Source organism: Seriola lalandi, unplaced genomic scaffold (assembly GCF_002814215.2).
Source record: "Seriola lalandi dorsalis isolate HSWRI2012SDOR001 ecotype SW California unplaced genomic scaffold, Sedor1 jcf7180002054864, whole genome shotgun sequence".
In the NCBI taxonomy this organism is placed as follows: Eukaryota; Metazoa; Chordata; class Actinopteri; order Carangiformes; family Carangidae; genus Seriola; species Seriola lalandi.
Window position 1 is genome coordinate 2732666 of NW_019525417.1, and position 24791 is coordinate 2757456.

The 24791-nt window shown below is 42.0% G+C and overlaps 1 protein-coding gene across 1 annotated transcript; it reads right to left on the bottom strand.

Moving 5' to 3' along the window:
- Nucleotides 1-389: 389 nt before the first annotated feature.
- LOC111670985 (RNA-binding protein Musashi homolog 1-like) lies at nucleotides 390-24725 on the bottom strand. Its single transcript, XM_023427993.2, has 14 exons — nucleotides 24638-24725; nucleotides 24078-24118; nucleotides 23225-23306; nucleotides 23003-23087; nucleotides 14381-14422; nucleotides 13779-13871; nucleotides 8199-8247; nucleotides 7229-7311; nucleotides 6872-6989; nucleotides 5426-5506; nucleotides 4768-4824; nucleotides 3228-3287; nucleotides 2845-2999; nucleotides 390-2723 (listed from the first exon to the last, which is right to left on the bottom strand). The coding sequence occupies exons 1-14, from the start codon at nucleotides 24700-24702 to the stop codon at nucleotides 2682-2684; spliced, it is 1053 nt and encodes a 350-aa protein (XP_023283761.1). The 5' UTR covers nucleotides 24703-24725; the 3' UTR covers nucleotides 390-2681.
- Between the last annotated feature and the right edge of the window lie 66 nt (nucleotides 24726-24791).

Here is a 24791-nt window from a genome sequence, read left to right on the forward strand (position 1 = left end):
ATTTCCTAACCAGGTATCCTTACTGATAATTGAGACTTTAATTTCCACCTCTCATCAATGGCAGAATCCCATTGGACGCTCATTTGGGGTCAAAGTTCAATTTAGCAGAACTTTTGCTAGAAAGCCATGCACATTATCTCCAGGTCAAAACCCCCTGGGGAGGGGTGTCATTTTTTTTTACTTCCACCAGGAGTCGCCAAATTCAGAAATTCCTACAAAGGGGAGATTTAGGTCAAATTCGTTTATAAAAATTAAAAAAAGGCCATTTGGAAATTCCAAAGTCACATTTTTGAACCTAAGATTGTGATGCCATCACTGGTCAAAATGTATGACATCAGTATGCCTGTATATACAGTCAAATGTATAGTAAAACAAAACAATCAGTCAAATGCTTTAGAATAATTTATTAGGATTTTAAAATTGAAATTGTCAGAAAAAAACAAGGAAAAAAAATAAAAGCATTGCTGTAAAGCTTGGCAGAGGACAGCCCAAAACTTAAACTTTAACTGAGCTCATGTAGAGCTACAAGCTCCATTCAAAGCATTGGCCCTTTTCCTTACATCAACACAACAAAAAGACATCATTAAAATCAATATACAAGGGGAACAAGATCTCAAAACAGAAAAATATAGTTCTTTTTTTTTCTGAAAATAAGTCTTAATGCCGCAGAATTATCCACACGTCGTCTGCTATTACCAATAATAGTACTATTTTCATTTGTAAGGTAAAAAATAACTTATTGCTTTATTGTAAGTTAAAAAGTTACAGTGTTGGTGTCCAGCAGTAGTTTTATGTTGTGTCCCAGGCGGTCTGACAGAGGAACGACTGGCTGGATCAGGAAGTTTTCTGCTGTGCTGAACATCAAACAGGCTGCAGCAAGAAGGCTGAACAAACAGCCTGCTTGTTTTTTTTTAAATGTTGAATTTGCTCCAGCTTTCTGACTTTTCCTGCCAGCCAGTGTTGTCTGTACTGAGGTCCTGTATCAGAGCCCACTGGGAGCGAGACCCTGTTCCATTTCTGGTTACCTGCCCAAACCCCCTCTGTTCACCACTACACGGAGCAGCAACTGTATATTAATAATAATATGTCATTTCCAGAGGAGCACAAATTTATTAAAACTAAATATGAAATGGGAGGGAGGCAGGGGAGAGGAGCAGATGAGCCAAAATGGAACAGGGCAATCTTTTTTTTTTTTTTTTTCAGTACCAAAAAAAGGCAATCGAAATGCTCCTTCGTTGCCAAAAGTAGTTCCATATTACACCTTGATGTATGCGCACAACACTCACTCACACACACTCAGACGCAATCACATGCACCTTCAATAGTGATAAGAGGACAGAACATGACCGTGATGTTTTCTACAATTGCTTCTCTGAGAATGTCCTTCATTTGTTTTCACGGTGGAGAACACCGCATAAAAGAATAAAAAAAAAAGAAAGAAAATAAACAAAAAAACATTAAGAAGTGAATCGCACAAAAAAATATATATAATATTTTCAAAAAAGAAGAAGTCAAGTCAGCCCCCAACCCCGTGAACCCCTGATTTCTCCTGTTTGAAGGTGTTATTCTTCTGTAGTCCATCATCTTAATCTGGAGTAGTTTTCATGAAGATACAAGAAATCTGGTTCATCATGGTGTTAAAACTATGAAGTCAAGGTTGCTTTTTCGAGAAGCAAAGAAAACAAAGCCGTGACTTTGTAAAGTTTTTGAACTGAGTGAATATGCCAGAAAAACTCCCCGGAAGCTCTCGACAGTTATCGTCATTGAGGCGACGCTGGAGCGGACTGGCCAACAACGTACACATATACCATATGCATACTGATAAAAGAAGTGAGATGACCACACAAAGTAGTAGATGACATCCTGCTGTTAACCCTTTCCAAACCAACCAATGGCATGCCAGCCGGTTCAGTAACCCCTCCACCCCCCACCCCTCCACCCCAACGTCTATGTACAATATCTTACAGGAAGACATAAAAACATTGCTTTAAAACCAATTACAGAATAAAATACCTTACAGATTATCATTATTATGTCAATATTAATAACAATATTACAAAGGTTTTGTTTTTAAAGACTACCAAAATATACATTTTAGTTTTTTTCCGTGTTTCCGTGAAGCTTGAGTTTTAAAAAAAAGGACTTTGTTGGATTTGTTCTTCCTTTGTTAAAAATGGTTTTCAGACAATGACCCATCTTGCACGGCTTTTTCTCTCTCTGGTCACATTAGTAACAGCTTTGAAGGATCATGATGAAACGACTTATCACATTGAAATAAAATAATAATAATACAAAAAAAACTCAATAGTCCTCTGTGTCTTTGTCGAAGATGACAAATGTTTCCTCTGAGATTTTTTTTCTTTTTTCTTTTTTTTTTTTTTTCAGTTTTTCTTTTCTCAGCTTCAAAAGAAAGGATAACAGTGGGTGGAATCTAGTTATTAGACTACATGAGGACAAAAGAGGAGAGAAGGGGACGTTATGTTGAAGTGAGATTAGTACATCAAAACAAGAGTTCAGGATTTAAAAAGATATTCAGTCGGTGGGTGGAGCCACAGGGACCCAGGAGGGCCCGGTAGAGCCTGTGGCCGGCCAATCAGGTTGTGCCATCAGTGGGCAGCCAGCATTGTGATTGGCTCATCAGCAGAGGAGAAGCCCTCCCATCTTCAGTGACCTGAGTCTTCTCAGTGGTAGCCATTAGTGAACGCAGTAGCAATCAGAGGACCCTGAGGACACACAGAGAGTGACAGAGAGTGAATACTTTCTCTTTGCTTTGTGAATACATAAGTGCATCTATGCATGTATTCAATGTGTGTATGAGGGGGTGTATGTGTGTGTGTCACTTACCCCTAGACCGTGGCCGAACCCTGTGCTAGGGGCAGGGCTAGCGGCGCTGATGTAGCTGCTGACTCCTGAGTCCTGATTGGCTGCAGCATACAGGTCAGCCATTGGTCCAGGGCTGCTGGTGCCCAGGAAGCCAGCTGTGCGTGAAGGGGTGGAGCCTAAAAGACAGAGGAGACAAGTCAGGCTTCAACAACACTAGAGGGCTTTCTACACACACACACACACACGTCTAAAAATATTCTTTTATTTGTCCAAGCAGGCTATTGTACAACCTCTACCTAAGGCAAGTTTACAAATATGCACAAGTAGACACATGGGTTTTTCTCAACATATCTCATACACACTCTCTCTCACACACACACACACACACACACACACACACGTACCTCTAACTACTGCTGCTGCTGCGGCTGCTGCCATTGGTCCATATGCAGTCAGCGGAATGGCTGAGGATTAAAGACAAACCACATTGTTGCACACACAACTCACTGTGGATCACTCTCATATCAAATCATAAGCAACAAACTACAGCTCAGTGTCAACATCTGCTCACACATCTGTCATCTGATTTCAATCCAACTGGTGGAGGGGGTAAAATCCAAAAACCAACTGCATCAACGAAATAAAATAACATCAAAACACACTGAACTTTAGTCTCTTTAACCATGGAAAAAATAATGTTACTGAGTAAAACAAGGAGGATGACGTTTCCAAATAAAGAGGCAAGTACAACTTAAAGCCATTAGATGGCAGTATAAAGGCAGAGCTGCAGGAGCTGCTTGTAGATCAGAGGCCATATTCACAAAATATCCTAAGGCTACATGTGGGACTCATAAAAAGTTCAAACTTTAGGACTCGGATGAGAGTTATTCACAAATCATTGTAGCACTAAAAGCAGGTCTGTTTTGTGAGATAAGTTCGAGGCGTCCTGCAGAGTCATGTGTTCCCAAAACCTGCTCACAATCAGTCAAATACTGCAGATACTTTTAAATGTATATTTTGATATACGGTTAAGAATCAAATTACCTATCAACAATGATGTGAGAATGATGCCTCAAACAAAAATGTATTAATGCTACTCAGAGCCACCATTTGTGGATCACCAAATGAAAAAAATAAATAAAGCAGATTTTAATATTGAATATTTTACTTTGTTTCATATGTGAAATGTGTAACATCAATTCCCATTTCAATTTGTTATCTTATTTACATTAAATTATTATTTAATTTCTTTTTAATTAAATGTAATTTCTAATTTAATTTTTACCCCTTTTCCCAACACCATCTCTTAGTTTGGGAGTCCAGTCTGTCAAAGTCATTCTCCTGCTCTGAGCTTTAGACACTTTGTGAACATGACCCCAGGATTCACAGACAGAAAGCTCATTTGAAGTTTAAAGGATCATTTGATGCCACAGCATCACAGATTTCTTTAAAGATGCGTTTTCACAACGACTGAAAAAATAAAATACCCTGGAAGGATCAAACAAAACTACAAATACTTTCTACTCATTTTATACCCCCGAGTGAAATGGTTTATTGTTACAGTAAACTACCTGATTATTCTTATCACAAGAACAGTCACTTTGCATAAAGCCAAAAGATATAGTTTGACATTTTGGGAGACACACTCAGATGTTCAGACTGAAACTCTCATGTCTGTACGAATCTACACCTCATATCAAATGTAAAACAGGAGTAAACATTGCAATGAAAATGCAGCCTTAAACGTGTGAAGCCAAACTGATCCTTGGTCAGCGAAGCTTTAGCTTTTACAGTACGTCTATGAAGATTCTGTCATCCAGGTTTACTGTATTTAGCAGCAGTGACACCAAACACACAGCAGTTTCATTCCTACTCTCTGTTTCTAAATATCCTAAATGTTTTTTTTTTCTCTCGGGGCCCTTGAGGGAGTGAGAAACCACTGACCTGCCAGCTCAGGGGGGTGGGATGATGTCAGGAGGGGGGTCCTCTCTAAATGGAATTCTAGAAACAAAGAAGGTCGAGAGAGAGAGCGCTTTTATAAATACAGTCACCATCCACCAGCCAGACTACAAAGCCACACAAACACAGACATGCAGTCACAAGAGAACGCTAACATGGACGCACAAGCACAGAAAGTTACAAATCCACGTTGAGGAAGGGCAGGAAGGTTGGAGCAAAGGAAAAGGAGGGGCGACACAGCCAAATGAATGGGGGTTACATAAGTAGATAAAATAAACACAGAAGAATATAAGAGGAAAACAGGCAAATATCACAAATCAAAGCACAGAGATCAACATTTGAGATTTGAAACGTGAGGAGATATTTTAGAGGAGGAAGGTTTCAAACAAAAACAGCAAGAACACAATCAAAATCAAACTCTAAAAATCCACAAGCAGCCTAAGACTCTTCTGAGATCAAGATGGTATTAATCTTATATGTGTGTGTAATCCACATGGGTCTTGTAGTTCATACACATTTCATGACCCCGGTGCTCACAGCTGAATCAACTATGTGCCGCAGCCTGTATCCTTTTAGCCTGTCCTCTCTCTTTGTCCGCAGAGCTATACAGTGTGAACTCGGTGTAATGTGTGGACAGACTTACCCGGGAACTGATAAGTGTAACCGGGCGCAATTCCAGAGTAACTGCGACTGGTGTAGGTAGCAGTCTGAAAACCTGGGTAGCCTGTTAGAAAGGGAGAGAAAATCATTGGTTTTGTTAATTTGGCTGGATAAACATACATGAAGACGAACTTTTTGAAAGAATGATCTGTTGACATAAAAAACAATGAGCACACGGACACTAAACCATCAGCATGTGGTGAATTCAATCTCTTTTTAGCTTATACTGTGAGAAGCACCTATATAGGGCACCTACTATTACCTAAAGACAATTTGGTTATTAGTATTAGGATTTTTGTCATATTCATTTTGAAAATTAGTGAGTCAATACAATTGGTCCCTCGATTGTGCAACCATATATTCACATGCTGCAGAGAGCTTTAGCTGACCAATCTCCCATCAGCCATTTGTGTCTGCGCTGATGCAGCAAGTATGCTAAGTATCCAAGGCATGTGATGTCACGAAACGTACATTATCGTTAAAAGTATGAATTACATGATATTTAGGTGTGTAGGTTCTCTTTTTCTCTTTCTGGGTTCATTTCAATCAGAATATTTTGAGTTTAAAATGAAGCTCTGGATCAACTCATCTCATGGGGACATATGATTAAAGCATATTATCGTCATAATATATTTTTCCCTCGTATTTCTGCAAGGGTCAGGGTCACCAAAGACCAATTACGACAAACCGAACCTGACGTGATTGACTTGAGTCTATGACGAAAACAGTACAGTACAATCTCAAATGTCCAGTAGAGGGAGCCAAACAGCAGCAGATGACACTAGTGCAGCACTCAGTTTTCTTCTCTCAATGTCTCTTTGGAGTGGTATTTTACTCCAGTGTGTAGAACTGTGTCGCCCTTCAGTGTGTGACCTCTAAATTTTAAATACATCATTGTTTTGTCCACTGTAGATGTGCACATTGAGAATCAGCTCAGAGAACATTATCAAACAAATAAAGAATTTTAGATTAAGTCAGATGGATTTTTTTTTCAACAGTACATGGATGAAATCAAGAAATACTCCATGTGAGGAGGCGTAGAAGACACTGTTAACATGATGAGTTATATTGACGTGTAAAGAGCACTAAAGTGGTCTAAGGCTAAATTTATCACACATTAACGGTGCTGCTCTTCAGGTGAGATCAGCAAGATAATGTCCAGAAAGTATTATAACTGAGCCTCTGTCAGATGGCCATCAAACTTTTCTTTTGGCCTGTTTAAATTGGCCTGTATTTTGGAATAATAATTTGAATTTTTGACATTTTTTCCAGTAATAATTCAAAATACTCTTTAATTATATGATTAAACACATTAGTAATTGTGACATTATGTAAAAATTTATTTCATAAAATGGACATTTCAGTGTTTATGTTGTGTTAAGCTTCTGCTCTAAACCACAACTTCATTTATATTGATTTGGGATCTTACCCAGCATGCCAATGCCCAGCATAAAGGCGTCCATCCCATAAGGCATCACTCTGGAGCGGCCTCTGGCTGAGCCTGTCGGCGTCATCACCTCTTTGGGCTGGGCTTTCTTACATTCCACCTTAAACATAGGAAGGAAATGTTCATTTAATGTTAACTGATACTCAGACTCATGATTCATAAACTCCACATTTTACAACACTGCTTTAGAAAACTAAATGCAGCTCAAGCAGATCCTTCTAACATAATAATATAATGTTTTGGATCATTTAGTATATGACATAAACTGAACATGTATTGGAGATTTAATCATCAAATATCTTTTAGTTATTATATTGAAACCTCTAGGTTGATGTGTACCATTTTGTTGTTGATCTCGTGGAAGTGGATCTCACACACTTTCTCCACCACGTCTTCATTCTCAAAGGTAACAAAGCCAAAGCCTGGAAGACACATAAACACACACTTATTCCAACACGTGACCTCTCTGATTTTTCATGTTTGTGATGTTTGTGTCTTGTGGTGTGTTACAAAGACATATGTAGAAGAGACCCCAAAGCCCCATTTCTCAGTAATTATACCCAAGAAGAAAATGTTGTAAAAGGAACTGAATTTTTATTTCTAGTAAGCATTAAAGAAGCAATATATTTATAGAATTTTACTGGATCCAGCATCCAGCAAACTCACAGCTCTGGATATGAGCCGATAATATGACTGTTAGGAGAGATGAGATCAAATCTTGCAGCAGAGCACAAGATTGTAAAGGTCGATTACATGGATACAAAATTGACAAGTGACTGCAATCCACCCTTCAATATGCTCCTCTGCCTTGCCTAGCAACCATTCCTAATGCAAGCAGCTGACAACATCAGTATGAGCCTGTCAGTCAGGTGTTGGCATCATGGAGGAGCAGGGATGGGATGGGGCGTGGTTCACCAAAAGCTGAGCCCAGATTTACTGTCCTCTACCAATGATCACACCCACTTCCTCTAACTCTGGCCGACTCTTTTCCTTCTCCCTCTTTCCTCACTTGTCTCATTAAGTTACATCCTCGCCTGCAAGCATCCTGACCCTGTATCGCGACCCTCAGCGGGCGCTGCACTTCTGACTCACTGAGAGAGGACAGAGATAAATTGAACAGGGGGAGGCCAAAGAAGAGGAAAGACAAAAGACTGTGATTTGAGAAATATTCTCGTTTTTTTTTTTTGTTTTGTTTTTTTTGTTGTTGTGGAGAATCACCTACACTCTTTCGTTCATGAGGACATGTTCCTGGGTTTGTCACTTAGTATACCAACACATTTTAACATAACGTGTGACTATAACTACATACCTCTGTGTCTGTTGGTTGTTTTGTCAAACATAAGCATGGCATCATCGACCTGTGAGAACAAAGCAAAGAATAGATGAGCTACGACATACAGTATTAATGCACGCACACACGCACACACACACACACACACACACACACACACACACACACACACACACCCACACACACACACATCATTACACAGCATGGGGTGCCATTGTCCCTCTTTAGCATTGGAGTAAGAGGGTAAAGCAGATGGAGAGGGTGGAGGGGAGAGAGGGAGGGGTGACAGGTGACAAAGGAGAAAAGAAAAAGAAAGAATGAGAGGCAGCAAGAGGAAGAGAGCGATGGGGAAACGGGAGGGAGCTGTATAAAAATAAAATGAAATACAATCTATCAACGTGAAAAAGAAGTGAATGTTCCCTGTTCATGAGGCACTGGAGGAAATTCTTTCCCAGTCTTTGCTCTGTCTCTGTCTCCCCCCCCCCTTTCATTCGTTCACCCTTGCTGTCTTTCTTTCCCTCACCACAAAGTTTGCTATTCCCATGGAGACCCTGTAAAGAATTTCAATTAGAAGAACTTGCCCCCCTCCCACCCCCCACCCCAACTCATTTCAATGAATAGAATGGAGTGAAAAGGGGAAAAAGAGAGGGAGAGAAAGCATGTGACAGAGAAAGAGAGAAAGCGAAACAGTGATGAATAATGGGGTGATAAAAAAGATAGACGGGAAAGTTTTGATAGAGGACAGAAAATCTGTCAATGAATATTTTGGATCAGAGAGTAGAGAACAAAGTGAACCGGGGTCTTTGTCAACATGCTCTCCTTTTATTCTGCTTCTCCCTCCACTTTCCTTTTTGCACTCACTCCATTGCCCTATTCATATTCCTCCTCCTCCTCCCCCTTTCCACCCTCTTTCCTCCCTCCCTTCACTTGTCCTTCACTGGCAGGAAAGTTAGCAGCTTCTGCTCGAGCTCTGACGGCATGAGGAGGGAGGCAGGGAAGCCAAGGCCTGGGATCACTATAGAAATAACTTGTGTTTTCTGTTAACCAGGAAAAAAAAAAGAAAAAAAATACAAACAAAAAGAAAACTATTACGAAAACATTCACAAAAATCTGCAAAACAGCCTTCACACATGGAGACAAGTGGAGTATGACTACATTGCTATTTTCATTAGGCAGCAAGCACTGAAACTCAAACCAGTGTAACATGAGTGGCAGAGGCCTCTGGATGACCAGGCCATCCGATTTCTAACCTTTACTTCAGATGACACACACACACACACACACACACACACGTCTTGCAGTCTGATTAAGATTAGATCTGTGCATGTGAAAAAGTTGATTTTTTTCTTGTCAAATGATGAATATGGAGAGGATCAAGGTTCCTTCCACAGCCTCCCTGACCCTTTTAACTCTCTTCCTTGTCAATGTTAGCTTGGAACACACACACACACACACACACACACACACACACACACACACACAAACAAACCCCCTCCTCTTTCTGTCCTTCATTCAGTATTTATCCCCCTATGCCGTGAACCCTTCCGGTCGTCCAAACCCAATGACAGAGCAGAGAGCCAGGGAACAGGACAGTAAGTAGACAGCTGCAGGCCAACATGTTATCATAAGAGTAGAGTTACATGCACAGCTAGCCATCCTGTTAGCATTAGCAGCATCTATTCTGGAGGGTTGGTTAGCACGACTGGTCAGAGGAGCTTTTGAGTTGTGCCGCTCTGAGGCCAAATTTTTTAAGCCACAAAAAAGCTAATGTGCTGTACGGTCAAGCTAATACGGTTAGCCTAATTGTCCTCCACGAGAATACAATGGTGTGCTGACTTGCAAGCGATTCTGTCACGTGTGTGAGCTTATGCTGTGGTCGCACACCAGCCCCTTGCCCTTGCCAAAACCAATAAGAAGACGATCTCCAATGTCCACTGCCCAGGGTGCTGTAAGACAATCTGATTGGATAGCTGTGGGGGTCTGAGATTGGCTTAGCAGCGGCTCAGTCGCTAACTACTCAGCATGCATGCAGAGAGTGAAGAAAAGTTAAGGTCATATTCTCATGAAGTTCTGACATTCTCAGATGTACCGAGACCAGGGTTAACTGTGCAGCTTTCAGAGCGCAGCATTAAAAATATCCAGTTTTTAGTGAAGCATACAGTTATTGTCGGACGAACAAGTGTTTGCTGGCAAGTCCATTACACTTTTTTTTCTCCAAGATTATGAAAGGTGGCATTTACATTTTTTCCCCGCTGTCTCCTCACATCTCCCTCTTTCACTCTGCAGCCATCCCTCTCTCTAAACAGGCCAGCAGACAAAGTGTTCAGTCAAGCCTCCTAATCGCCAGCTCACATGGGTGAGTGGAGTCCCAACTTTTCCCGTCTGCCCTGTCCACATGCTGCACTTTTCATCTTATCCACTTCTTCCTTCCCGCACATATTCTCTCGTTTTATTTTGAAAGAGTTTAAAAGGAGGGGGGGGGGTTTAATGGTAGTTTTTTTTTTTTTTATGTAAGGCACTTTCAGGAATGTGGTACCGAGAGGCAGGATGAAAGGCTCGAAAACAGGGATTTCCTTAGGATTAAACATAATTGACTGTGTGACCAAAATGCCTGAAATACTAATTATCAAATTACCAAACTGCATGCCTGATTTCCAGTTTAAAACACATTTCTCTGATCCACACAGGCTCTACATTCAGCGTCACCGTCAGAAAGAAGGGAGGTGTTCTCAGCTCTCCACCAGGTTGAGGGGGGATCACAAGACCTCCACCTCAGGATTCAGACTTATTTCTCATACAAACATGGCTGCTGTGGTCTTATTGGCCCACCGACATTTAGCAACAGGAGCTCAGATTTGTTCAGTTAGGGAAACCACACATAAACACATGCCTTTGATGCCTCGGTTTGGTCCAAAACACCTGATGTGTCAACTAAGCCGCCATTTCTGTCCAGTCTAATGAAGTTTGCGTAGGTGTGCTTTCAGAAGTATCCTTCAAAAAAATAAACTTCAGCACGTATCAAAGAGTTGCAGAAAATGCATAGTGCATTCTGTGTTTTCCTTTGCAAGGCGGTGCCACAGTATGAAAATAAACAGGGCACTGACTCCTACTCCATCCTAACCTGCACCTTGTAACCAGGCTCAGATAATAAACAAGAAATACCTCCTGCTCAGCAGGAATGCACTGTGGGATTGGCGCTATCCATGATACAGCTTTGGTCTCACGTGTCCAAACAGTCCAAATATCCCCTCATCCTGCGGAGGGAGTGTTGTCTTAGATATGAGTGTCCGTAATCACCAGGGAGAACTGATTCGGCACAGTGCTGCAGCCATTTTAACGCAACGCACTCAGGAAACATGACACATGTCACAACATCCACTTTACAATGAGTTGGTCACACGCGTAATCCAGGCAGAACAGGATTCACGACCCAGAATTATAAAGACATTATTTAAATTTAAAATAGCACCTGAAATATGGTAATACCCCAAACACGAGTCAGAGGCCAACTGAGAGAAAAACACAGCCAGACACGAGGCAGAAGGAGCTTCGTGCTGTTAATTTCTTCCAACCCATTAGGCCTACATCCTGAAGCAATGCTCATTTCAGACAGTCCTGCTCACCAAGAGCAGCCAAACCACACACTTCACGTTTTTGACAAGTGGATCACTGGCTGTGAGTCTTACTGTCTGTCTGTATCAGGACAAATGTATGCAAGCTCGCCTCCCTTCGCAGCCTCAACGATAACACTGTCACACTTTCATGCACATACACACAAACACACACACACACACACACACACAAACACACACACACACAGACACACACACACAAACACACACAAGCACGCACACCCCTCTTTCCATTCATGCAAATACACACTTCTCACGCATTTTTTTAAAGGAAACAAAAAAACATTGGATTACAGCAGGACAATGGGCAAAAGCAGGTCACCACGGCAACAAGCTGAGAGGGACTGGAGCAGGGTGTGTGTATGTGCGGGATGGGAGGGGAGTTGATGTCTGAGGTACTGATTTTGGGTAAGGTGGGGGGCTGTTACAGGAGCAGCTGTTGCATTTGATTAGTTAATACTGAAGAGCCTGAAGTCCACTCAAACGCACTCCCAAACCCCCCGAAGTGTTGTTAGCTAAAAAGTAACCCAACATTTCATGCACGATAGTTACTTCCATACATTTATGGCCCATCAGATTGGTGTTTTTCCCTTTCATAGCCACTTTTCTTCCTCACTATCTCAACATTCCTCCTTTTCTCTGCCCTTCAACCCTTTCCGAGTTCCCCTCCCTCTCTCTCCATGGGGGGCTTCTTCTTCCCTTTCAGTCCCCCGCCATCTCCCTCTTCTCTTCCCCTCCTCTCGCTGCTTTTTCTCTTCCTCCCTCTCCCCGTCCACTCATCTGTCTCCACAGCATGTGTTTGCCTTTCACCAAATTTCATTCAAAGGAGCTGAGCAGGACAAATGTAGACGGTAAAAACACCAAGATGTGATCGGAAACAGCTAACAAAAGAGATAAACTAACAAACTAACTCATGCTTTAGTTGGCAGAGCAGATCATCAGATCATCAATGACCAGACGGCTTTTTCTCTCTTTTCTTTTAATTCTTTCTTCTTTCAGTCCTGTCTTTCACTTTCAGCGTCTGGCCTTTTTCTCACCACCTTTTCTCTGAAATTAGATCCGTTTTGCACTTTTTGTCACGCATCGACTCAAGTGAAAGGGGGAAACTGAGCAAAACAAAGGGTGTAAAACAATCATTTCTTTGTAAATGTGCAGAGAAAAGATGAAATATATGAAAGGGACACAGTCAAAAGATGAGTATAATTTATCAAAGGTCCATTAGAGCAGTGATTCCTAACCAGGGGAACTTGCCAGTGGGTATGTGGCAAGACTGTGGAGTAGCACAACTAATTTGATAAAACAGAAATTTGGATTTGATTACAAAATGTGTGTCCACATATTGAGTCAGTTATGACATCTAAACACCACTAGATGCAACTAAATGTGCATGAAAACTAGTTAGTAAGCAGGTAGGGAACCGAGAGAAAAAAATAATAGTTCGCTAATAGATCAATGATTGAAATAGCTAAAAGTAATGGTCATATAATGGATATAGTTTGCGTATGGTAATAGATAATTGGTTCAACAGTCAAACAGTTAAAAGGAAAATGGTTGATGTAATTATCCTAAAAGTAATATATAAAATTGCTAACTAAAAGTAATGATGTATCCATTAGCTCAAATAGCTAACAGTAAGCTAGCTAATGGATAAATGCTCTAAATAGCTAAAAGTAATGGATAAATAGTTGAAACATTCAGATTCTGCCACAAGTGGAAGTAGTACGAATGCAAACTTAACCAAACCGAACCAAAATGACCAGACAGTGTAGTAATTATTTTATCCACTTTTAATCCAGATTAAAATCAATTCAAATGACCACATCTGTAACGCAACGGCTGGTGACTGTAAGGGGACACCAGAAGGAAAAAAAAGGTTAGGAGCCACTGCATTAGAGAGTCTGAAAGACAGGAGCTTGTCACAGAGCGTGATGGTTACAAATAGATACCAGATTTGTGTATAGTTCACCTTTCCAAACTGGTCGAAGTATTGCTTCACATCTTCGATGGTGGTATTGACTGACAGCCCTCCGACAAAGATCTTCTTTGTCCTGGTCACCAGCTAGCAAGAGAGAAGAAGAAGAAGGCATCGTTTACCTCTAATCACATTAGGCAGAGGGGAAGATGCCTGTGATAAAGAGACTCTGTGTTTGTTGGTGTTTATCTAATCTCAGAGGTTTCTGAAAGCTCTTCTGAGCATTCAAGCTAATTTAGTTCGGTTTAAGTCTGTCGCTCTTTTACATGTAGAGCTCAAAGGTGTGTGTGCATGTGTGTCTACAGTGCTGTGTGTGAGTATTCATTCATGTGTGAGCCAGGACAGACACAAGCACATGTGTGTGTGCGTGAGATGTTGGCTGCTGATGGTCGGGGTGCTGGGGTGTGGTGGTGTGTGGGGGTGGGGTGGGGTGGGCTCAGGGTACGGGGCCACGATGTCAGGCTGGACATGTGGATTGCCGCTCCTCTTTTGTCACGTGTCTGACTCTAATCCCAGCCAACCAGAGCTGAGTGATTAGGGGTGACACATGACATCATCACTACTCCTTGCCATTAACCTCTTCATGGTGCACTCACCTTAGGCTGGGCCCGGCGGGGAAACGCCACTTTTGGGTCGATCTGTAGGGGAGAGATGAGATAACAGAGTGTTAAAAATTCATAATAGTGGTTTTTACAAATTTTATTGTAATGACATACATATTTAAAGAAGGCACTGGTGTGAATTTGATTGCAGTTATGATGAGTGATGAACTGTGATGATTGTAGTAGGTCGGCACTACTGTATTACAGATAGTTAGGAGATTCTATTAGAAATGTGCAACAGTCATGATTTTAACCCTTGTGTTTTATTGACATTTGTTTTATGTCATCATTGTTTGAGGTCTCGCAGAACCCAGTCAGGTATATCTAAAAAATAATACATGTAAAATTAACCAATATTTTTTTCAAAAGTAACCAATTAATATATTTTTCTTTCCATCTACTTTCTGTACAAAAGTATTCAAGGGGTAACCCTTCCCTTTGACACAAACTGGGCTTGGCTTACACATTTTACAAAAGCAAGAATTACACCTAATTACTCAGAATTATATGGGTCATGCATTAATGAATATACACATTTCTTTAGCTTCCCAAAAAGTCATTCATGGTCAAAGAGATGTACAATATATTATCTACATATGATTGGGATCACAAATAGACCCATTGAAGCCTGTTTTAAAACTCCAACAACAGAAATCCAATTAGACTTATTTAGGATTTGGCAGCAGTAGTGATGTATAAAAAGAACTGTCAACACCAATCAGACACGTAGAGCATATGAAAATCCATTGCACTTAACCATGCTTTAAGTTTGGGATCTCTAATACCCCACAGTAGAAATGCAGACTTTTCAACACGTCATCGTTTCAAAATATAAGAAATTCTTAAATGTCATGAGGTATCAAGCTGATCAAACAATGTAAAATATGTTTTCTGAGCAGTTACAGAGGGCCCTGGATCTCCAGGACCCCAAACAGATATAAAGCTTAAAAAGGGGTTAAACAAAAATCAGTGTTCAAAACAAGTGTTTTTCATGTTCTTTCTGAGTCTTGGAGGGACACCATGCTTAAGTTTCTTTAACAGAGACACAAAATCTCTACCTGCTCCGGATATGTTAGTAGCTGATCCTGTGCTTGTGCAAAGTGAATTTCCCTCTGGGCATCAATGAATTATCACACTGTTAACAAACCAGAATTAGTTATTACACTGAGCCTCTAAGTCTGAACCATCTGACGGCCTACAAGTCCAGAAATAGAACGTATGCAAATCTGCGAGTATGTATAGTAGATCCTTGTTTATGCGAGCCCCAAAAAATCCAAACACACCAGCCAAACAAACAGACGTAGGGAGCAAAATACACAGTCAGACGTGAATACGTACATTCTCTGAATTGTGTGTTGAGACACAACTAAATGTATTTTAGACAGTTCAGGGCAGTGTGGAATCCAAAATGAGCATTTAATATTCTGAATATATTTCTGATGGATATATATATTTTTTAAATCTCACAAATCCAGACAACCCCCATTTTGGATTAGCGAGATTTGACTGTATCCATATTTCTCCTCAGTGGAATGTCTCAGCAGTGGTCAAGGTTACAGATAAAATTAGAAGCAAATGAGTTTTGAATGAGCTGGCCTTTAATAATGCTAAATATGCAAAGCCTGGCCTGGCATTTTAAATTTGTGTGGAATCTCATGTTATTCTCACTCAAGCCAACGAGAGAGATGATTTTAGGTCACAGGACCTTGTGGTGTATTATGGTCTTAGAATTCCATCTTTGTTCTAATAATTGGATGTGTGAAGCAAGACCCCTTGTGTCTCACACAGCCGCTGTCAGAGGTATTGAATTGATATTGGCAACTAAAAGGAGCCTATCAAATAGCCAGAAACAAGTACTTATAATATGAACAACACACACAATGCAAGGGAGTGGATTGATTCAATATTCACACAATCCTTTCATCTCTTTCCTGCGATAATTCCCTGCTTCTGATGACAAATCTACAAATATTCTACGAGGACCTTTTAAGTGCCACAGATTTCCCGCTGCTTCGAGGGCACAATGCTGTGTAACTAAGATGCAGCTGCAGCGTCCTTGGAAAGGATCGCAGAAGGACTTTGCACCTTGAAGAGGGACACAAAAACGAGAAGAGTCACGTCACCTCCAGCTGGTCTGAGCACAAAGACAAAGGTGACAAGGACACGCAAAGCCACCAGTGACTATCGGCAACAGCAGTGCAACAGCAGAGTGCACTCACAAACAGTAGAAACGCAGCATTTCTTACTCGACCTGCCAAATATAACATAATAGATGTGTGGCGTATGTACCACGTGGTTTTCTCCCTTTAACAGAAATCAAAACGATAAGAGAGCAAAAGATAAAAAGCGCTGTAAATGGCAAGTGCAGAAGCAGCCGTCTCTATCTACTACAGGTCTTTGCAGTACAAGTAGCAGTAGCAGTCCACCTGTACCATTGAACAAAACCGTTTTTAGATTGGGCATTTATTTTATGGCATAAATCCAAAAGACAAGCAACATTAGAGAAAGGAGAAGCTGCAGTGACCTCTGAAGCATAACACAATGACAGAATCACAGTGGAACACTGCTTCACCACGTCATCATTAAATATTGCATTGTGTCACTTTCTCTTGTGTGTATTTTTTATTGTAATAACACTACATAACAACCTAACAACACATCCTAACTTAACAAAGCCGTCCTTGGGTAAATGCAGACAACATGGCTGGTGTTTCCTCATACCTGAAAGCACTGAGGGGTAACAGCCTCTTGTGTTCAGGTCAGCCCACCTGCCTTTAACTGTCTTAACAAGACTAGAGTACAGGAGCTGCCCTGAGGCGATTATATGGCAGATTCACAGACCATGAGCTGACAGTGACAGCGGTGAGAAACCAACTCTCACATTCGACACAAGGCTGCAGTCACGTACCAATCACCACGGTGAACTCAGAAATATATTCGCAACAAAAAACTATGTTTCTACAAACACAAACATCCAACAGCTTTTACACTGATTTACCTGCATGAGGTGATAAAATTTAGTCTTAGTCAATGCACATTTGTAAGATCCATGTCCTCTTCAATTCACGCTGCCATTTTTACATTAGGAGTGGGTGTATCAGTATATGTATATTATTACAGATTTTATATATATTGTGATATTTTTTGTTGAAACTCATTTGAAAAACTGTTTATGGATAAAATAACTGGACGTTAATTATTTGGCCTAGCAAATTAAATACCTGACAAATACATAGATACGCCAACACACTGATACAACAATCTCATTGATACAACATCAGAAAATCAGAGATATTAAAGACACAGATACCATAATACAAACAATATAAAATATCTAAATCTAACTGGTATATAGCATAAAATTGCCCACCCATACTACACATGTTGACAAAGCACCAATATTTTATAGCTTTTAAATGATCAGAAGCTCTTAAAAAAAAACAGCCTTAAAATATAGAAGGTTACCAACTAGACTAGGTTAGGCCTAATGAAATATCTGTAGTAGTGCTACTACAGCTACAGTCATGCCATGCGGTTAAAAAAAATCATTCCACTTCAGCGAAGTAACAGAACATATCTAACGTAATTTCTACATCTGGCTGTACCCAGAGGAAGGCTATAATAAATGAAAACTAAAGCATCTATCAGACTGGCAGATTAGCCTCGAGGAAGACAGATAGGCCACAAAGCAAAAAGTGAAATGACTTAGCCAGGTCACTGTTTGCAACACTCAGAAATAGCTCTTCAGAGAGGCTTGACATTTGAGAAGTGGCTCTGCAATGTAACAGCCTTAATCAGACTGGTGAAAATGTAACTACTCATGAATAATGGTAAAGCCTTTCTAGGAAGACAAAAAGTTGTTCTTCCCAGACTGAGACAGAAGAGTTATGACTGAGTGTTCACGAAATGGTCTGACTAACATCCTGCTTCATGACATCCAACCTCCGCTCAGTCTAAGCAGCATAGTGACGGCAGAGCCTACAATATGATTTTAGTGGTTTAGCTTTTAAGGCTAGACTAATCTACGACCAATAGTCACCTCACGTGGCCCAGCACGTCCACCAGTGTTACAAACTGGAAAAAAAAACAATAAAAAAATGGTGTCAAAACAATAGATAGATAGGTAGAGAGAGAGAGAGAGAGAGAGAGAGAGAGATAGAGAGAGAGCAAGAGAGAGAGAGAGAGGAGGTGGAAGAGAAAAAGTGTGGGGAGAAAGAGAAGGCATTCATTTGGAAAACAGAGTCAGCCCATGAGAAAGTGGGCCTGTCCAGTGTAGCGGTGCAGCGGGGCCGTCCCAGCAGGCAGCCCCTCTGATTCCATTAATTAACAGGACAAAGAGTACAAAACAGATGGGCCCGTAGAGGAACTGGGGCTCCCGTGCTACCCCCACAGGCACACACACATACACACATACACACATACACACACTCACAAGCACCCACACAATGTAGCATAAACATAAACACCAACACATGTATACAAAGTGACACATATATGTAATTATGTAGGCAAATATGCGGAAATATACACATATATCCACCTCTTCCAAACCAGTAGCAACACATGTATAGCCATAATGTGTCAAATCACATACAAACATTCAATCTCTGACACACTGGCCAACCTGCCAAGACATTCTTGCAACAAAATGGCACCCACGTTGATAAAAAAAAAAAAAGGCACCACAGGCTGCCCCATTATGGCAATATAATCAATATAAAGCTAAACAAAAAGCTATAAACAGAAGAAGAGACAAAAGGAGTTGGCATGTCAATGCATGCACACACAGCGAGAGAGAGACTTGGTTTGGGCTCAGGCCAGCAGGGTCAATCTGCACAGCTGAACAATGGCACAGTAATTAGTTAACGAAGCCCACTAATGAGGACCCCCCAACCCAACCCCATCGCTACCCCTGTAACCCTGCTAGAGCGCCTATCCAGGGTGGGCGTGTGCTGCTGTTGTGGTTGTGGTGCTGGTGCGGGTGCTGGTGTGGTGTGAGTTTGTGCACATGTAGCATGGCGAGAGCGCCCTAGATCCACCTCCATAGCTAGTCCAGGCTTTATCCCCGGGTCTGAGGCCGCGCATGGACCTCGGAAGCCCAATCCAGTTTGTTTCCTTCAATCCGATTAGTTGCTTTTCAGATCCATACTAATTACAGCACAGGAGCTGGGCCTCCCTCCCTCTCCTCTCTCCTGCTCTCTCTCTCTCTTCTCCTCCACCTTCTCCATCCCCCTGTCCAGTTTTGTCCACGTCAGCATTAACAACTAATCTCCAGTCAAGAGCGAAGAGCTACTGCTAGCATCTAAGCTCTCCACTAACCAGGTGTTAGACCAGGAGAGACTGAGACAGTAGAGACATTGGCAGACTGTGGTGCCAATGGTCCACAGAGGCTGCTGCTAGCATATGTTGCTACAGTGCACGGCTATAGATGAAAGCAGCTATATTAGCACCATAGTGATGACTACGACAGTACGTTCACAGACGGGTGTGCCAAAAGCAGTAATTACCACCTACTGTGACACAGAGGAGCATCCCTGTTTACTCCGTGTAAAAAATGTTTTAAAAAATAATAATAATAATCTGTGTATTCCTTATTTTTGCCAGCCCCTTCTGTTAATATGTTTTCCTTTTAAGTAATGTTAATACAGTATTACATTTATTGTTATGTGGGGACACTGCCCTTTAAAAAAAATAATGCATCATCACTGAATGAATAAATCATAAGTACTGTCTACTGCACTGTGAAAATGACTAAAGAAATATGTTTATTAATCATAATAACAAATAGTAGCACGCCAAAATCTAAACTCATCCTGCACTAATCCCCGTGAATGAGAAGTAGAAACATTTCAGAGAATATCTGGTCTCAGCTTTTCCTCTTCCCGTAACTGGTCCCAGTAAAGTATTACTCGGAGAAAACAAATACCAGTTGTGCCCTTCTTCTCTGTCCAGAGAAATACAGCAGCACACCACTGCCCTAAGGCCACACTCTGCCCTAACAGGAAATCTAACCTCCGACCAAAACAACAACCTCAACGGAGCTCACTCCAAAAACAAAAGACGACCTCTCATCATTTGTTGAATTTATATTTTTAGGCACACAGGTGTAAACACTAATAATAATGCTAAATCAGCATTTAGCCCCTGGCTTTAGTTTTCTAAGGGTGGATAAGACAATTGTTGATGTAACAGGACTGTAAATGTTTAATACCACTTGTAACCAGTGAAATGGACCTTGCACCAGCTAATGTAGTTTACTTCTCACCCTGTTCATCCTAACACAGCACCCTGTTGCTCTGTTACATCCTTTTCAAACACCTTCCTCGCCTCTCACCTTCCTGCTTCAGGCCTTGCAGCGTCTTTTCTCAAAAACCTAAAGCTCAGCAAAAAAAGAAAAAAAAAATCAGAGCATCGAATATTCTTCCTCATTCCAGGGAGGGACGTCTTTCTCATATCTCATGCTGATCAAACAATACTGTGGAGGGATGGAGGGTCCAGGTGTGAAGCAGACGCAAAGTGCATTGAAAATATGGAAATAAATAAATACAGAAAATAATCAAAAACACAGGTGTTGGAAATGTTACAGAGAGGTTGACACTGGTCCCATAAAGCCAGGCAAGTTATTAAAAATATTCACTCCAACTCCACAGAGTCTGACCCACAGTTGACTCGCAGCTGCAGTGTGTTTTACCAAAAAATTAACTCTTGAAAGGCTTTATTCAAAATCTTTTTCCAACAAAAGTGGAAACCGAAACCGTGTGACCTGATACAGTGGTTGGAGCTAGGAATTAGCTGTTTTGCTGCTGTACAACATTCGGTCATTTTACATCAATTATATTTTATGAAGCGTCATAGAATTAGGCTTTCAGCGATAAAAAAAAAAACACAGCCTGAAGTCATTATTGTGTTTAACTATGTAGCTCTTGCAAATCTCAGATTTGCAAACACATGAAAAAAAAAAAAAATCCACGCTCTTATTCCCAAAATGGAACGACAAAATGGCAACCATACCCCTGCTTAAAACGCCTGTTTGGATAAGTGGTACCATGGCGTGCTTCCCCCACACAATGCGACCACAACAACCTGAGCAACCAAAGCTGCATTCGGGTCGTTAACATTATTATTGTTTAGCTTTATGCTGTATTTTGGTTTATAATAGGGCAACGCCTAACCCCACCAGTGGCCTGCCAAGCTGAGCCTCCAAAAACCTCTGCCTCCAAACCATCACACAGACACACACACACATGGTCTGACTCTCAAGGACTCCAGCAGTACCTAGTTTTAAGAGGTAATATAACTCACTAAGTAGCAATTTACAGTTGCACAGAATGACTTCCAAGATCACTGAAAACAGTGACAGATCACAAGCAGCAACACTCGTTTTCTAAGATCCATTCAATTCAACACAGCTTTAAACCGTCACACTCGCAAACACACAGATATTATCTTAGTGTCACACACACACAAACAAGTATAAAGGTCTTTCATGACATTATCTGTGTGTGTCAGAGTCCTGCTACCTAACCAAGCCCAGTGTCTTAAGTTAATGCAAAATAGCAGAGAAGTTGTTATGGAGACATAAATCCCATCAGGCTGTGCAGTTACAGCACTGTCTCCTGTGGCTGGCGTCACCCCCGGCAACAGGCTTGCTCCAACAGCTAACCAACTCTACCTTTCTCCACCCCAGGGCCCTGCTGCCTTTCTGTGCCACCGATTTTCACTCTCAAATAATCCTATTGTGTGTGTGTGCGAGTGTGTGTACAAGTGGTTAGGACAGGCCACAAGCTGACGAAGACACACCCAGTCCCCATTCCTACAACAAATCTACATGACCAAGACGACAACATTCACACTTTCATAGATATTTAAATTCAGCCTTCAGCAGCTCTGACTTTCTCCAAACTACAAAACACAGGGATTCACACGTGTTTTCAAGTCAACATGCTGTAGGTACATCATGTAGCTCAACACAAGGATATAGTGTGCTCTGACCTCTGTTTGGTAATTGATTTGTCCCATGTAAACACATTTGAATTGTCATGTGTCAGTAGTGTCGGAGGGGAAATCACAGAGAAACTCCAGATCACAGTAGTTGTTCCAACACATCCTCCACAAACCTCAGCCTCTACATCGATATTTAAATCCAACTAAAACTTCCCCTGACATCAGTTTAGGAACCACTGCCACAACTGTTTCCTTTCCTCAAACTTTTTTTTTCCTCTCAGAGTTGCCACTACCAAAACCGGTGCTGTTATTTTCTATGGAAAAAAAAGAAGAAGAAGAAGAAAAAACTTGTGAGCTCTCTGTATAAACCCTGTGAGGGTTTTGCAGGGGCTCCTACCCCATTCAGGTCCCCCAGGTAACCATGGCAATGAAGACCAAGAAAGAACGCTTTCATGTTGGCGCCCTGAACCGGGATTTGGAGGGGGAAATGAGCAGAGAGAAGAAGGAGGAGGAGGGGGCTGCTCCAAAATGCACTCCTCAACTTTACAAGCCATACGGTGGGGAGCTAAAATGCACTGAGGGGGGAAAAAACATGCTACACACAAACCAGATTGGAAAAGTTACCCACGAGAACTTAGTGGCACCATCCATGTTTTCAAAGGCAGAACTCACCGTTTTGGAATCCAGCTCGTGTCTGTTTTGCGCCAAAACCTTTTCCACACCGGCTTGCTCTGCGTATGTTACAAACCCGAAGCCCCTGTATAAGAAAAACAACTATTCAAGTCCAAACATCAGAATGCAAACTACGACAGCTTAAACAGCCTCATGGAAGTGCATGGAGATGCATGGGGCATCCAGTGATAGGACGGCGGAGCGCACACGCCTCCTTCTTACCTCGACCGCTTGGTAACGGGATCCCGCATCACCATACACTCCTTCACCTCGCCAAATTTACAGAAGTACTCCTTCAAGCCCTCTGCAAAGGAAGCAAAGGAGGGGGAATACGGTTAAATGGACGCAGGGATGAGAGACGTGTCCTGTACAGGCCCTGGTGAGGTGATGTGCTGGCTGTGGCTGGAGAGAGACAATGGGGTCGGGCGGACCACGTTGTGTTTGTGTCCCTCCAGCCCTCAGTGGTTGTACACGAGCTATCTGGCCATTCAGCATAACAGCCCATTAGGCCCCGCAAACAAAGCTACACTTGGTGACGATTGCTGTTTTGCCACAGCAGCAGCAGCAGCAGCAGCGGCGGCGGCGGCAGTGGGATAATAACACGGGCCGTCGCAACAAGAATAAACTGTATTCATGCATCAGCCTGCGCTCATGGGTCTTAAAATAAATGAATGGATGCAGCGGAGTACAACGATAAGGAAAACAACACAAGAGCGATTGAACCGATATGATCTGAACTTCTGCTTAAACGCCGAATAATCGATCACTTCTACTACAAATGCCCTTCTCTGATATTAACGCTGTAATGAGTGCACAGGAAAAGGCAGACAAGTCGTTGTGTGTGCACGCATTTCCAGTGTTAATCTCCCTGCGTCTCGGCGAGTCTAAATCCTAAGAGCTGATCCTTATTGAATAGAAGGCTTTGATTTAACTATTTACAGTGTTTCTCCTTAACTTCAGGAAGCCTGGCGGGTAATGCGGGAGCTATAATTAAGCCAGATGTATGTAGAGGAGAAGAGGCGTAAACAGGAGGCTTTCATTGAGACTTATTAAAGTAGCGTGCGGGACAGCTCACCTTGTGTTGTCTGCCAACTCAGACCCCCGATGAACATTTTGCTGAATGAGAGAAATAGAAGCTGTAAGTCACACAGAATAACACGCGTCTTTCAAGCACAACACAGGCATATTCAATTGGGGGGGGGGGACTGGAGGAATTATGTGTAATATCGCATCAATAAAGTAAGAAGAAAGCATCGGCCATGTTGCGAAGTCACCAATCGGCCAGTCGGGCCGTTATAATCCCCTAGAGGAGGGGAAAAAAGGAGAGGATTTTCCAGATGATGGAGGAGAAGTTGCAATGTGGCCTTCTGGAGGAAAACCGAGATAAATAAACAATCAAGAGGGGGAAAAACAGGCGGAAAGCAGCGGTGCGTCTGTGTCTCCTCCGCTGAGTGGATCCATCCCACACACACACACATATACATACACACATACACACACACACACACACACAGCGTGCTTGTCTTTTGTCTCGGCGCGGCTCCGCTCCCGCACTGAACTCAACTAAAGTCCAAGGTGAACTCAAACCGGGCCGAGAGGCGAGCAAAAGGCAGGCGGGCGGGCTGAGGCTGTTACCAGGGGTCGTGGGGGGAGTTGTCCGTGCCGGAGGACAGGCTGCTCTGGCTCCCTTCCGTGTCCATTCTGCTCTCCGCTGGTATATTCCCGCACTGTGAGGCGAGGAGAGGCAGTGAAGCTCCACTGCTGCTGCTGCTGCTGCTCCAGACTCAGG

Coding starts and splice junctions, on each gene's coding strand:
- LOC111670985 (XM_023427993.2), bottom strand. CDS start 24,702: ATGGACACGGAAGGGAGCCAGAGCAGCCTGTCCTCCGGCACGGACAAC. Junction 23,088..23,224: donor CCCGTTACCAAGCGGTCGAG/GTAAGAAGGAGG, acceptor TTTCTTATACAG/GGGCTTCGGGTTTGTAACAT. Junction 14,423..23,002: donor ACGAGCTGGATTCCAAAACG/GTGAGTTCTGCC, acceptor TCTCCCCTACAG/ATCGACCCAAAAGTGGCGTT.